General features: G+C 42.9%; 1 protein-coding gene across 2 annotated transcripts in view; it reads right to left on the reverse strand.

Moving 5' to 3' along the window:
- Window positions 1-3,896: 3,896 nt before the first annotated feature.
- MBOAT1 (membrane bound O-acyltransferase domain containing 1) overlaps window positions 3,897-16,384 on the reverse strand; it is a 58,712-nt gene continuing 46,224 nt past the window's right edge. Inside the window, exons 9-13 of one of the 2 annotated variants that reach the window (XR_011329188.1) lie at window positions 13,870-13,973; window positions 10,376-10,440; window positions 8,941-9,008; window positions 7,529-7,680; window positions 3,897-5,769 (exon numbers count right to left, since the gene is read on the reverse strand). Coding sequence is in view for 1 of the 2 variants with exons in the window: in XM_069809202.1 (XP_069665303.1) it covers window positions 5,637-5,769; window positions 7,529-7,680; window positions 8,876-9,008; window positions 10,376-10,440; window positions 13,870-13,973 (587 nt within the window). In the remaining variant the exon portion in view is untranslated. Of the gene's footprint in view, window positions 5,770-7,528; window positions 7,681-8,875; window positions 9,009-10,375; window positions 10,441-13,869; window positions 13,974-16,384 lie in introns of both variants that reach the window. The other variant, XM_069809202.1, reaches the window with a different exon arrangement.

Raw genomic sequence — 16,384 nt, forward strand, 5'->3', positions numbered from 1 at the left:
CCCAAAGCATCCCAGGCAGCCCCTCACCCGCCTGCCCTGGAGGAGCCGTGGTCCAGGCCGGGGGGGGGGGGCTGTGGGTGTCAGAAATGGGCTTTTTTTGTCCGAGCTGCTTCCCAAGATGCCTCCAAGGGAAACCTGCACCAGCTGCTGCACACTGGGAGGTGTTATTTAAGAGTACTCGGGGGAAAAAAAAAACCACATCAGAGTCACAGACAGGTAAAATCAATTAATGGACTTAGAACGTGTTCACATTATCTATTCCTATACTCATGTTACTCACCACATCTTTCGAGGTTGCCTTTAGTTGTGTATCTCCCTGATCAGACAGAAAATAGCTACATAACACCATCTTTCTCAAACACAAATAAAACAAGTAAAGCAAAAAACCTGAAGTGCACTAATACAGAAGCCATCAAGGCGAGAATAAATATGAACAAAGAGAAATCCACGTGTCTCAGAGCAGTGACAGTGTCACCATCTGAAGCTGCTTCTGATGAAGAGGGGTACCAGTTTCCACCCCAGGACAAGGCAAGGGTTTACTTAGCATGTCTGGGCCCTGGCAGCGTTTCCTTTCACCCCATCCCACCGTGACTGGTTCGGCCTCAGTACGTGCCAAACTCTTTGCCCAATACGGCTGGGCAGCACCTGACAGAGGGATTGGGAAAACTGGCCGTGAGCGTGGTGTGTTCCTGGATCTGCTGCCTGCCGCTTGTGCCAGGGACTCACACGCAAGCTGCACGGCCCCTCATCCCAGCGTGCAGGGAACCAGGCTGCAGTAGAAAAGCCTGGGGTCTCACTTTCAGAGCTGCTCTATGGACGGACAATAAATCGGGTCCCGAGGGCGGTCTCGGGGCACTTCTCAGAACTGATTTTCCCCCATCCTGTGGTTCCTTTCCACAGACCATACTTGAGTCAGATGAACGAAAGCGTACCCCAAGCCCTTAAGGCACATAAACACCACCTTTTCTACCAACGAGGCATTTCCTCCTGCAATATTTTTTCCCAGCCTACCTAAGTCTTCAATTTCTCTTGCTCTCCCGCCCCAAAGCAAAACGCGTTTGCTATCGCACATGCGAAAGCCGCCAGCTGTCCTGCAGTTAGCACGGTTGCATTGCTGCAAACACCTTCGCCTTGGCAACATCTCCCACTCAAAACACTCGAACCTTCACTCGAGTGCTGGCCGAGGTCCGGCTGCCCACAGAGGGCACTGCTCGTAAACGTATAACCCAGCAAACGCGCGCCCGCTTTATGGCATCGCATCAGCGCTCGGAAGGCTGCAGTTCCCACCCAGAGCAAATCCAAACGCTTCATGCGTTATTGTTACTGTCACCTCTAAGAAGAAAGGGAGCAGCAGGCTGATGCTGCATAAAAGAATACGTTTTTAAAGCGTATTCGTACTCACGCTGAGATGGCAGGCAAGGCTCCCCACTTTGTTACCGCAGTGGAATGCCTCTAGCCCCTGAGAGCTGAAATACATCAGTTCAGTGCAATAAGGAAAGAGAATGGTACCTCAAAGGATATTTGATATTTCAATATGCAAACATGCATGTCACTTTGTCTTGGGCAAGGATGAGGAGAGACATGCTCTTCCTCTGTTCACAACATGTAGACTATAGGCATTCCTTGTAACACACTTTTAAGACAAGTTTCCGTTTAGTCCCTTTACTACTGCAGCCAGTAGAATTTTTTTCTAAAGTCCCCAGCTCAGGGATAAGGAGATAAAGGCTTTAAATATCAGAGACACTGCCCTCACTAACAGGAATTTTACCACTAGACTTCCTTGGGTGTCGGGATTTCAACCTGTATTTCTAAGAAAGGATCCAGATCTAGTCTGCTGAGCCTACTTTTATATGTGCAAACAGAGAGGCAAGTGCAGGTTTATGCAAACACCTACCAATAGAGTAAAAATCTATGGCCTTCTCACCCGCCTACCTCCTTTTAAGTGATGCAAAAATCCCAGCTATGTGCAATGTATGCACACAGAACAGAACAGCCAAAAAGGGAGGAAAAAAATATCTGCCCACCTTGTATCCCCCTTCTGTGCTGCCTCCATTGCTTGGCACACTCCAAGGGGACTTGCAGGAATGTACTCGAGGAGGGGGACAGCCTACAGGACAGGAAAAGAAAGTACTTTGTGCTTCCAGTCCACTGAGGAAATCACTGAGCTGTTGCTTCTTTAAATACCAGACCCATAGTTAAGCTGAAATGAAGTTTTACTCTTCATTCAGTCCTGTCTCCTAAGTGCATCTCAACTTCCAGTTTAGCTTTCATGCAGCTAAATGTGCTGAAAAATAGCAGCTAGTCAATCCAGTACAATCTACCTTTTTCATTTCTGATAGGCTTATATTTGTCTCTTACAAACCATCAAGATTGTTTTTGTCTTCAGAATCTCTCTAGAAGCTTCAGCTCCTCAGCTTTTTGGAGCACAAGCAACCTAGAGAGGGATTAGAATCTAACACCACGGTGGTAATCACAATCATGTATTTTAATCACTGAAGCACGCCCTCAAATTACAGTATTGCAAGTAGAGACCAAGTAATGCAAGGCCAGTACTTGAGTTCCCGACATCACACTTTTATAACCTGAATCTCTACTTTGGCTCTTAGTTGTATACTCCTGTGCAAAGTAGATGCATGCTACTAGCACGAGTGTCCTCTAAATAGTAGTGGCTGTTTGCAGTCTTTCTATAAAACCAAATTTTCTCCCCCTGAGAAAAAGAAAATGAGAGGAAGACTGAGTACAATGGATTGAGACAGGTAGTACAAAAGCTAACAGCCTTTTTTCAAAGGAGTGTTTTACAGTGATTTAAATCCACTCTGTTAGCTCTGCAGGACTGCCACATTTGGCTAGGTAAGCTGTCTAGTCCACAGTAATGCAGTACAGCAAAGATTTTAGGTAATTTTGTGTCATGTGTCTTGTGTCCCCCCCCCCAGCTTTAAGATTAATTCAACCAGCAAGTTTCCCTGCCAATGCAACATTTGAAAAAGACCATTTTCATTTTAATTCATGTAACATATCATATTAAATTCACATGACCAGTTGTCATTGAAGCCCAGGGTTCCTGTTTTCAGGGAGAGGATGAGGCTGAGAAGACAACGTGACAGGAGAATAAGAGTTTGCTCACTAGCCCTGACTAATTCATCACATTGTAGAAGCTGAAACTACAAGAGAAGTCGGTGGCATTAGAGTTAAGCAGGTTCCACTTAAGTGAAACACTAGAAAAGAAACCCCACTGATAACACTTGGCCTCTCTTGAACGTAGAGCTTGGGAAGGGCTGCAGACCAGGGCACAGGCTGTACAGGCAGACCTCAGGGCGCAGAGCAGCAGGTACAAACCCACTACCCTCTTCGAGCACATTTATTATCCAAAGCAGATGCTAAAGCCAACCTGCTGGAAACACTTGCCTTCTGCAGGCTTGCCGAAGCCCGGCGTTGATGTGCGTTCCGCTGGGTCTGCCAACGCTCATCATAGTAATTAATTCCAGTTTCTGGGAGGTAAACGCAGGCTGGCTTCAAGCCCACGGGATGCCACAGCCAGCAGCGCCCAAGCCCCCATCCTTCCTGGGGATATGCCCCGGTTCCTTCCCACAAGAAACAGGGCTGGCACAGCCAGACCTCAAGGGAAACACTAGATGCCCAAGATGCAACGGAGGCCGGTGCCACAAGGAGAACACACGCACAAGGACAAGTAAGGACTGGCCAAGCGAAGGACAAAGCTGCCATGAAAACGAACGGGGGTCGTCTTGTCTTCGTTTCAGCAGGAGCAGGATGTAAAGCCCAGCTGCTCTGTAAAATCCAGCAGACCTGAACACTCCCCCTCACAAGTGTGAGGGATCTCATGCCCACCTACCCACCCATTTTCACATTAGACATTTGTGATTAATAATGCCAGGCGGTGACACAAAGCAATTTGTTTATTCAGATCTACCTTTTAATCCCATCTCACCTTCAAAATAAATTACCAAATAAACTCTTCCATGAACTATGCTCTAAATCACGAGGTGGTCACAGGACAAAAACTTCCCACCAAAGGGGGGGGGGGGGGGGGGAACAAACAAACTTTTTTTTGAACTTCTTTCGGTTTCACCAATTTGTTTCTTCCCAAAACATTAGGATTCTGCAAAATTTTAATCTGACACAAAAATCAGAATGCAGTAAACAGCAGATTCTTTGCTCAATCACACATCAAGTAAATGATCATAAAGCAATACCAATACTTTAACGAGGGAATTGCTTCTACAAAATGCTGATAAAAATATTCCTGGAAAACAGTAATTTTAAAAATGTTTTAGTTGGTTTCGATGTGTTGTCGTACCAGCCTGTTTTATTGGGGTAAGTGGACTTAAAAAAAAGAGATAAAGAAAACCTGACACAGCATTTTGCAGCAGGTTATCTCAATGCACTACAAGCTCTTAGAAATTAAGCCTCAAAACATCCCTGTAAGCCAAGGACTTTACAAGCAGGGAAACTTGCACTGACAGGCAAAGTCACATGTCAAGATCATACCAGGACTCTGCCTTGACTCTTGTGATGATCATATCACATCACAGTATTTTGTAGAGAATGACTTATTATGACTACGCTAATTCCTGTTCAGGTTTCATATTAGTGTTACCCTGCTGGAAAGTAACCCTTCCGTAAGATGGGATGTTTTTGAGTAAAACAGTCTGATCCATTACAAACCTTTTTCAGATTTAACCCATAACTGCAAGCTTTAAAACGCTAAACATGCATGGCTCCTCAGTTATTTTGACACCAAAATGGAAGTGCTGCATCACACTAAAACTGCAAAGTATGCTGATGCAGCAATGAGCACCAGCTGCATCATTAGAGAAGCACAACTCTACAGATCACTGGGTGTACATCCCTTCTTTTACTCTAGGTTGGGTTTCCCCACACACCCCCTCTTCTGTTTTGCTTTTACTTGGCTTTAGATTTTGGGTTAGCCAGTTGCCAGTGCTCCCAGACACCTATTCCCAAGGGACATTTTCTCACCCTCATTACCAGCAGGTGTCACATTAAAGGCTGTGAAATACCCTTGCTGCCAAGCTCAGGCTGCAGTCCCTGTTCTGGGCATTGCTGGGGAAAGTCCCGCTCCCTCTTCTCCCTGCTGGGGCAGAAGTCAGCGCCAGCACCTTGAGCAACCCCACGTCCGCAGTTTTCTACTTGCGCCATCTCTCTCCGTAGCCAAGAGATGAAAAGCTTCCTCTGCCAGCTGCCCACAGCACCAGGCTATCAGGCAGCTGGTCTAACTCTATACTAGCTGCTTCCTGTCCCTCTAATCACAAGATTATTTATTGATTAATAGTTGTATATTTCTGTAAAAGAGAAAAAAATGCCTCTCTGTGTGAAAAAGTTTAAATATATAAAAACACTTCATAAAAATATTTATTAAAAAAAATCAAAATGCCCCATGAGCCTGTAAACGTTGCCTGTAAAAATCTCTGATAACTGGAATAATTTGAAATACGGTCATTCAGGCTCTTTTCTGCCCTGTCCAGTAAGATTTTAAGACAACCAATAGAAATGCCACCTGTCTTGTACTTCAACCCTCATCCCACCCATTTTTCTTCTTCTTTGTTTGTTTCCAATATGACAGTTTGTTTTCCCAATATTGGCAATTTTCTTTGGAGGCATCATTTGTCTTTGCTTTTAACAGAGTTCATCATGGCCTGATTCTGAGGCTTTCTTATGGAGTGGGCTTGAGGTCTGATCGGTAACACAAGCAACACCAGGATGCTTAGAATATGCATGTGAAAATACATAGACCTGGGAACAAAAGCAGAAAGAGAATATTACATTTTTTTTGGTAATAACATGAATTGTGCAACCTCAATAAGTCCATGCAGAATTTAGTGCTAAGGGGCGAATGCAGAAAGCATGAACCCAACCTAGAAAGCACAAAAATACACCCTTGAATTTCACACAGCCTATGCATGCGGTACCCGCTGGCATGGATGGAAATGTTGCCGTGGATGTTAATGAGGGGAGGAATCAATCAGCAAACTCCAGAATCCAAAGTCTGACAGCTCAGATAAACCCACGTAATTCAACCCCAGACTTATTCAGCCCACCTCTCTTTTAATGTTAGAGTATGTATACAAGGCTACATTCTGAAGAAACATCCTTCATGCTTAGGACATAAAACTTGTACAAGTTTAAAAAAAAATAAAAAAAGTGACAGAAAGAAAAAAAAATAATTCCAAGGGCTGAGATCTGAAATAAATCCAAACACTGAACTTTTAACTAGGGATGATCAAGTAATGATGTTTATAGAAGGATCGTGTTTTTGAAGGCAACTACTCAGATATCTTCATTTGATATTTTATTAAATATAAAATATTTTTATTTCAAATAATTCAGTATACACAAGATTGAACAGAAATAAAAAAAAATACTTAAACCAATTACATGAGGCTCTGGCAGCTTGGGGAGGATGATGTTTGGGAGCAGTATGGTCCAGCTCTTAACCACAGAGATACACCTCCCTGTGGTCTCATTTATGCTTCTTACCATAGTTCTTAATATCCTTGTAAGGTGTTTAAGACCACTGCTAGGCGTGCAGTGTTCCAAAAAATCATGCTCTGGTCCAAAGGCCTACGATTTCCTTGCTTAACAGTCTCCAAGTTTAAATGTTAACTATGTTCAAAGTCACTAGGGCAAAAAATATTAAGGAATGGAACTGAGAAAGATTTGGAATAATTTTTATTTGGTAAATTTTCTGCATTGAAATCAAATGTTTTATGAAACAGGAATAGAAAATGTCAAAATTCAACACCCTTCAAACAGACTTACTGACAGCAGCTATCTTGACTACCAGTTTTATGTCTTTTACATTAGAGAAAGGAACTGTCGTCTTAACCAAAACCTGTTACTCTATGTTGACAGTTCACTGTAGAATGAAAAAGTAAAGCAATGTAGTCCAGTCTCCTTTTTCAAATTATTTTCTCTATGTCTTTATTTCAATTTATTTTTATTAGAGTATATTCAGTATATTCTGCAACACCAGCATTTTCTTATCTTTAAGGAACCTAGAGAAGTACTCACTTCCTATGGAAGTATTCAAAAAGAAAAGCATGCTCATTTCTAGAAGTAATGCTCTGCCAGGCACCCTCCTTATCTCCTGCTGACTGATCACATCTCCTGTTCTACGCATCCAGCAGCTGGAAACCTGGCCTTTTCTCATCAAGTCCTTCCTACTGCCAATTTATGTTATTCTTGACCTCTCCAGCCTTGGTCACTGTTAATGGTTGAGACTCAACTGTTTTAAAAAAGGAAACTGAGTATGTGAACATTCACATAGGGACACAGAAAGACTGAGAAGTACAAGTGAAGCGCTCTGCCTTGGCAATATTATTATCTCATTAAGTTACAGGAGTGCAAAAATTACCCCTTACACATTATTAAGCATCCTGTTTGAACTCCTTTCAAATCTGATGAAATGCCAACTGCCTTTCAGTGTGGTCCGAGTTATTTAACAAAAACCCATGCTGGTCTGGAGAATAATAGTCAAGAGGAGAGAACTTACTTGTAGAACTTGATCGTGGGCTCAACAGCCAGCATAACAAATGGTGCAACAGTATAGCACACGGCCAGTTGAGTGACAACCCAGGTAATAACGTCATAGGCTATCTTGAGAGGCACTGATGAGAGGAAGTAATGTCTGCAACTGTTTCTTATCTGCAGGTCAGGGAAAAGTAAACAGAAAATTAATATAAATTCATTTCTTAGGCAAAGTCACGTGGACATAGTGTAATGTATGACTTTCCACTTATCATCAGCATTACTATTATAGAAAAGTTTATACACCAGTTAGAAAGCACTGAGAGTAGGAAGACAGAATTGTATTGACTGGCATACCCAAGATCCCACAGTCAACCAGTGGCAAACAGAAGTGTCCCCTAATTTCCTCCATCATAATCACGGAAGCAGACTCTCATGCTGGATATCTGGCACGATACCTTTGGGAGTTGTTATGATTTGATCTTCCTCCCTGCTGGTTTTGATTTATTATTGGTTATCAACGGTGAAACAAAGCTACTTTAAATGAACAGATACGTGTTTATACCTGCAAGTGTGTGCTGCTCCCTAGAGATTTTGATTTAGCTTCACATCTATGAAACCCTCATAAATCAGAGGCAAAGCACATGTTAAGACCACATGTTCAGTGACCTGCTCTAGCCTTAGCGGTTAATACTGATCACTAGTTTAATTCACCTTTCAAATTGACCTGGTTACTTATCCATAGTCAAGCTCTGAAAGACAACGGTGCTGCTTCCCAGCCCTGCACAACTGGCTGGTTTGGCCTGAAAGATCAGCAGTGATAAATTTAACAATAGTGAGAGGGGAAACCTGTTTTGCCTTCGGTGACTCTACCTGAAATGAGGCCCATAAACACAGAGACCAGTTTACTGCATCAATTGCATCCACATGGAAGAGTTCAAGTTTGGGCTAATGCTCAACCCCTAACAACTCCTTGTGAAAGACTGGGCCCTGGGCTGATTAGACACCAGCATACAGGCAACATGACCTAGCTGAAGCCTGGACTCCAACGTGACCTTGAATCCCAAGCTAATTTGGCTGCATGGACATAGCCGGTGGCACTACCAACTGTACAGCCACCAGCAACGTTTCCTCTGCCAGCCAGGGACAGCACTGCAGTCCGTGCAGAACTGGTGCGGCTTATGACTGCTGGGGGTACTCTGTGATGAGCATCAATACAGAACAAAGTTTCAGTGAACTTCAAGCCCGCAAAGGCATAAAAGAGGGCTCACAGTGGGCACAAGCTGCTTGACCGTGTCAGGGTGGTCCCTGCAGTTGACAGCTGGATAGTATCTAGCATGGGCCTTAGAAGAGAACAATGAAAGGTACATACTGCTCTGGCTGCGAGTGTGATAAGGATTCCAGTGAGAAACGTAAAATAATATCCAGGATAGATACCGTGCCACAGGGCCGACAGGATAAAAGTTAAAGCCGTAGGGTACCAGGGAGCTCTGTCATAGCAGACGCTGCAAAAACGAAAACGAAACAAGAAGAGGCTGAATACAACTGAACAATGGACGCTGCACTTCAAATCTTTCTCTGTTTGTAAGGTCTTATTCTGCTTTCTTAACGGTCTTATCTTGTCTCTGGTACACACCAGGGCACAAGGCGCTCTCCGTTCATTTAGATGGAGGTTTAGATGGGAAGAGGAAGCATGCTTTTATGCACTGAGTATCCAAATATTCCCGGTCCTCATAGCATTTAATTGAATAATGGGACAGAGGGCAGGCAAGACTTCATTCACCTTTATACCTCTATCTGGAATCACACACTACCCTTCAAAACTCTGACGACAGATCAAGAGTGAGTCAAAAGACAAAGAGACGTGACCCCACCTTTCACTGGTGAACGGAGGTGTTTTTAGGCACTGTTATCTGACAAACGCTGGGAACAGGGAGTGCCGCAAAGATATTGCAAAGCAGGGGATTCCTGCTAACTTTACCAGCCCAAAATCTTACTCCTAAGACACAAGCAAATGATACCAGTTCAAAAACACACCAACCTGTCTATTTGGCTATCTGAAGTTTAACTGAAATGCTGTGTTCCAAAGAAATGAGTCACAATAATGCACTTACCAGGAACATAATTTGAATCATGAAAAATAGTAGACATTGACTTTTGGGATGTATATATTTAACAACAAAAATAGTTACAATAACTACAATAAATCCATGCCTGCATTTCAGACTCCACATTGACTGTATGCTGAACTGTAATCATACCAAAAAGTGTAACGAGTAACGAGAGTTCAATCTACAAAATTTGGACTTAATACTAGTATTTATATGTGCCTTAACAGTCATGGGTTAAAATCAGATCCTCTCAGTGCTATAAAGAAGTCTCTTCTCCATATCCTAAACAGTGACTCCCTGGCAAACATCTTGTGGTAGCTCCAAACCAGACTACACTGGGGCTCTGAAGACTTTGACTTCTCTCCAGTTCTAGCTGAACTGGATCCCAGTGACAGAGAGGCTCACGTCTGGTAATAATACACATGGGAAACACAACATGGCAAAGTGAAACAGTACAGCAAGAATAACGGAGGCAAACGGCAGCCTAAAAGATGCCATCAAAATGCTATTACTTTTTATTATGGAAGATCTGAACAGTTCGTTTTGGGCTTTCCTGCTTTATATAAGATGCAGGCATTTTACATTTGCAGCAATAAAACTTTACAGCACCAAATACCCTTGTATTCCACCAACTGTTACAGACACAGGAAACAAAGAAAGGACAAGAGACTATACATTTATGAGATTCACCAGTCAATGGTTTTTGAGGCCATCTAGAGTTTTTGGGTTTCACAAGCACATCACTGTTTCATTACACTTACCGTTTTAGCCAGGCAGCTGTCTGAATGTTCCAGTTTTCAATGTACATTTTAAAACTTGTTGCAGTCTAAGAAAGAAGTTCATATGAAATGTTAGCACTGAAAGCTGTAAAATAATACTTGCATTTTAAATTAGAGAGGAGCTACATGGAATACATTATTTCTAGTAGCTAACTGTTGTGAAGCCTGTGCCACAGTCCATCATTACACTAATATGTTTTGGGAGGCACATTAATTAGGCTGATTGCTCACCGCTAACACTTGGCACTTGCTAAAAAAATCTCACTTTGTTTTGTAAAATTAAATACAACGTTTAGTTATTTTTCAAATTGTGGGATGTTGTGGTTTAACCCCAGCCAGCAACTAAGCCTCATGCAGCCGCTCACTCATTCCTCCCCCTGCCCCGCCGTGGGATGGGGAGGAGAATCAAAAACAAGTAAAACTCGTGGGTTGAGATAAAAACAGTTTAATAATTGGAATAAAAATTAAAATAATAATATTATTATTAATAATAATAATGTTAATAATAATAATGATGATGAAAAGGAAGACAACAAAAAGAGAGTGAAATAAAACCCAAGAAAGACAAATGATGCACAATGCAATTGCTCACCACATGCTGACTGATGCTCAGCAAGTCCCCGAGCAGTGATCCACCCCTCCCAGCAAACTCCCCCCAGTTTATATACTGGACATGACATCACATGGTATGGAATACCCCGTTGGCCAGTTGGGGTCAGCTGCCCTGGCTGTGTCCCCTCCCAGCTTCTTGTGCCCCTCCAGCTTTCTCACTGGCTGGGCATGAGAAGCTGAAAAGTCCTTGACTTAGTCTAAACACTACTCAGTAACAACTGAAAACATCAGTGTGTTATCAACATTCTTCTCATACTGAATCCAAAACACAACATTATACCAGCTACTAGGAAGAAAATTAACTCTGTGCCAGCCGAAAACAGGACACAGGAAATCTGAAAATCTGTCTCGTTTTAAATGCTTAGCCTTCCCTTCAGTTCATAAACAGCTTCATTTTTGGAACAGATATCTTGCCACCCGTTACGCAGTCTGGACTTCCCTAGAGTGCTATTAAAACAAAGTGTTATAAAAACCAAAAGAAACACATTATTATTTGGAGAAGGAAGGGGGAAGACTGAAAAACACAGACAAAAAATTTCAGGACTGAACTTAGAAGCCGATTCTCAGTCCACTGCCCAGCTTGAGAAACCAGAGTGGACTCCAGGGTCCTGGGAGAACTACCTGTACCTCCTGACAGCACCAGTCCCCCCAGCTTTAGGGGGCTGCTGGACTCCGTTCAGCATCAGTTCCCCTAATCCTGGTCAACTTCACCCATCTTGGTTCCCCATCCCCACTCCCCTTGTTCCTCACTTGTTGACAGAATCCTCCGAGCACCTCCTCGCCAAGCTGGGACATGGTTCAGCGACACCACGTTATTTCCCCATATCAGCTGAAGGCAAGGGCACACGGGATGGATTAAAGGCAAAGGTTTCCAAGGGGAATATGCAGATATTATTGCACTTCCACACAGAATCCTGAAGGCTAGAACTTCATCCTCTGTGTTTAAAGAGTTAAAATGATTAGCAATTCCCAATGCAGTACTGCCACATTTTAATTGCATTACTGCACCAAAAGAAGCCAAGAAAAATATAATTTCTCTTCCAACTAATACTGTCACTCTTTTGGCTTCCTTTAAGTTCCCCTGTTACGCTACCAAGAGAGAAAGTAGTCATTGGCTGTCAAAATATACATGCTGCCAAGGCTTTCAAGTCCCCCACATGTGTTTAGCCCCCATCACGTTTTAATGCCCTCACAGCTCCTGCCACGTGCTTCTCTTTACTACAGATCAGGTAATTTCTTAGCGACATTTAGCACTCAAGTTCCCAACTCTTAAGCAGTTTTACATATGCAGGTGGCTATACCTGCTTAAAACACACTGTACGATCACACTTAAACTTCAACTCTGGAATTGTTGTTGCTGCATAAAGTGACAGTTCAAGGCTTACCCGAAGTAATGGTCTCTGTAGCCTCTCTTTTTCTCAGCGCGCACATGACCAAATCAATGGAGAGCACTGTTTTACACTCCTGGACACAATTTCTCCACCCTGATCTCTATTGTCCGTGTGAGCAGTAAAGGAAAAAAGGTTTTGAGGGGCCTTACAGTTCAGTGGGTAGAGAGGAGCAAAGGCTCCTGTTTCTTTAATTTGGTTTGACTAAAGAGCATTGCCTGCACTTTACTTGCCTCCTTCAAGCAGGAACTGCCTCAGCTCATCAAGGCAGGAGTCATCTCCTGCCCCAAAACTGAATCAGACCTTGGTTCAAGATCTCAGAGCGGTATCTGGTGTGCTGCCGCCATCAAAGAGTATAAAGCATTTCTGGGCTGTGTATTCTGTACCGCTCAAGAAGAGACATATACTGAGGATTAATTAAGGTAAAAAAAAAAAAAGACAGAGAAGGATGTTGAGAAAGTGAGAATGTATAATGATACTTCCAGCTTTGGCATCTTTCAATGAAGAATTACAGGGGCTCTTTCATTTTTGAGAAGAGCTATTACAGCACATTCACTTAGTCACAGATCATTCAGTAATAAAGCAGTCAACTTGTTTTCATCTGCTTTTCCTTTTAAAATCATAACTACAGAATTACAGGGGAAAGCTCCTCCTATTTCTAAAGAAAAGAAGCCCTTAGAAAGCAGTCTCTGTCACGTAAACATTTTCACATCCCACTGGCATTCACAAAATATTCTTCGGGGCAAACAAATTACATCGGCCATCTTTTGCATTAGAGAAACAAACACAAATAGCTTACAAGGGACTAACGGATGTTGAAAGTATACTGCAGTCACAAGAAACATGTGCGACAAATGTTTTGAGAAACAGTGTGGTTTGCTGGATGGAGCTCTAGATTAGCAACCACGTAAGCTCTACCCAGTAAGCCCTGCCAGTTCCCATTCAGGTTGCTCGGTTTGTACCTGTTATCTCTCCAACCCCTGCTTTTCTCTGTTTACCAGAGGCACTCCAGGCATGTGCAGGGACCCATCCCTTGCAAGTGCCTGTGCAATGCCCACTCGTGGTGGCCTCTTCCACTACCACCACCCATCTCAACTGGGTTACAAAAGTGGAAGACTGTTAGAAGTAATTAAACAGAATACACCACAGATGGTGGAGAATCATAGCTGCGAGCAATTTATTGACCCGCTGAACTCAGTCACAATCTACAGAAATTGACTGCTCATTTATTAAACATCTGATTAATCATTTATTAGCCTTCTATAAACTATTTAGAAATGCAACCTGAATACAGAGCATGACAAAGGCTGCGTGACAGATGCTTTTTATCTGCCCAACAGATAAAATACAAAACCTCTCTATGTTAAAGAGGGGCAGCCTGCTGGCATGGACTTACTTTCCTTCCAGCAAAGCTTCACCCCGTTATCATGCCCATTTCTTTATAATTATGTCAATGCAGCCACTCCTTTAACTCACCTCAATATTCCAGATATTTAAATTGGACAACAGGTCCCAGCGGAAAGTGCCCCTCTCATCAACTCCACTGAATCCATAGCCAGCTGCATTGTTGACTGCATCTGCTGCAATGTCAAAGCAAAACAGGTCAAATCAGACTCTGGAGGAGCCGTGTTTTCTTACAAGTCAGTATAGCATCAAATACACATTCAAGCCAGCTTTGTAGCAATTAGCATCCTCTCTTTCAAAGAGAAGCTTCCCCTTGGTAAAGGGGCATTGCTATAGGACAACACAAGAGTCATTTCCTCAAGAGGAAAGACTAGCTACTCCTTGGGCAGAAGAAATAAAATAAAATAAAACAACAGTGGATAGAAATCACTTTTCCCATTATTTTGCCTCTATTATCCGAGATAGATATACAAGAGTTGACGTAAAATGAATTAGCGTTTTCCTCAAAAGGGTACCTGGATGTCACAGCATTTTCCAGAATTCAGAAAAACTATAGTGTCTCAAATATATGTTTACTATTCCTATTAAGAGTTCCAACATGGCTGTTTTAATTGAGACTTACTTTCATACTTCCGCAGACAAAGCCGTTCGCTAATCCTGTCACTCAGTGCCTCCCTAAGTACCTCACCATCTCTACAAATTGAATATTGAGTAATTTCCATTACGGCTTAACTACTTTAAGTGCAAATAAAAAGCTTGGGTAACGGTAGGCATTTCACATGCTGCACTCTTGCTCTTTCCCAGGGCGCTGGTCAGCTACCTCCCCTCTCAGCCTTGCCTGGGAGCCATCTCCTCACTGGTTCTCAAGATCCTGCTTTTAATGCACCCCTGCCAGAAATCTTCTCTCACTGTATTAAGAAAACAGGAGGGACTCATTACCTCTGGTTCACTAGCTGCAGCCAACATCAAGGATTATTGGAAGAAAAAGGAAAACGAAAATACAGGTAAGGCTTTTTCTTCTAGATATTTACAAAATACAAGCCTGGTTAAGTTACGCTTTAAAAAGGTCAGCATTTCTTTCCCAAGAACAAAAACTGATTTTGCTTTGTAAGTGCTATGAATACAAGCACAAGCTCACGGAGGAGTCCCAAAGCACAAAATTAGGGAGAGAACCTAATTAAAAGCAACAAGAGTAACAATAATTGAATAAATAAATGAGCAACCTTTTCTAACCTGAAGTTTTCAATATTATTTTCCACTTTACTAAACGAGCTAGATTTTACTGATAGAAAGAAAGGTCTCAGAGTTCTTAATTCTCTCCCTGTTAAAAAAAAAACAACAAGCCACCAAACCAAAAAAACCCCAACAACCCTCTCTGAAATTATATTTCCTTTATGGCCTGCCAGTGTCTTGCTATGAGATCAGTAAGGACCCTGTCCAACCGCAGAGACTGGAGCTGCACCTAACTGTCACCCCAGAGCAGGGGGACTCCTGGGTTTGCTCCTCCTTGCTGCTCCAAGGGTGGCAGGGACCGCTTAGTGTTTCTTTGCCAAAAGCAAGAAACCAGAAATTCAGGGACGTAATAATACAGCAGACCCATCCGCCTCTCGCTTCCCAAGCTGCTGTCTGCAGAGCGAGGTGTGAAGCGCAGAAGAATCGCAATTGAACTGCTCACAACACCCCAACACTCCGCAGTGCCCGGCAGAGTTTTCCCTGCTGACTTGAACAGCTCTGGCATATCGCTTTCACAGCTCCTTGGATGCAAGCTCTCAGTCCCAAATTGGTTTCATCGACAGCTCTGAGTTCGGTTTGCAGCCATGTTCCCATGACTATTACTAATGCAGGGAGAAGCTGAATTTTCCATCTTTCCATGGATCTGGAGGAATTCGGCAGCGCGGCTCTCGCACAATAGCGTGACTGTCCTTTTCAGAGGACAGGAAGAGCTTATCGGCCGTTTCAGCAGGCACTTTCGTAATGCCCTGGGCCATGCCACCAGGAGTTAACTGCGAAAGGATAAAGTGTCTGCTGTTCTGCTGCCTGGATTTGCAATGTGAATAATAGATGCCTCACCCTCCAGTATGCTATGCATGCTTTTCCAGAACCTCCTCATTTGTAAGATATTTCCACAGCCTCTATGGCTTAGTCTTGTCACAAATACAAGTTCAGTTTATCTCTTTGATAATGGACTTTTAATGCCAGAAAAAATGGAGGCAACAATTTAACATTGGATCTCACAAAAATAAGTTTCTGAGCAAGCAATTCTTTATCCCAAAGGCTTTCCCATCCCACACATGCCAGTCTTGGCTGTCTTCCCTCGATCTGTCAGTTTTATTCTCAGCAATTTAATCACAGCCTCGCAATGAGTTTCCCTTGCTCTTTCCATCCCATCTCAATGACGCTCTTCTCAGTTTCAGGTGTATACATTGCTGGCTGGGCTTTCAGGATCTGCCCTACACACAAAGTCTTGTAAAACCAGCAAAAACCATTCAGTCTCTCAATTTTTGGCCTGGCCTAGAAGGACTGACTGCTCACATAAAGATGGGAAAGATGACTTGAAAAGGAAGAAGGTAAAATACAAAAAGATTAC

The sequence above is a fragment of the Haliaeetus albicilla genome, chromosome 21 (genome assembly GCF_947461875.1).
Source record: "Haliaeetus albicilla chromosome 21, bHalAlb1.1, whole genome shotgun sequence".
Lineage (NCBI taxonomy): Eukaryota > Metazoa > Chordata > Aves > Accipitriformes > Accipitridae > Haliaeetus > Haliaeetus albicilla.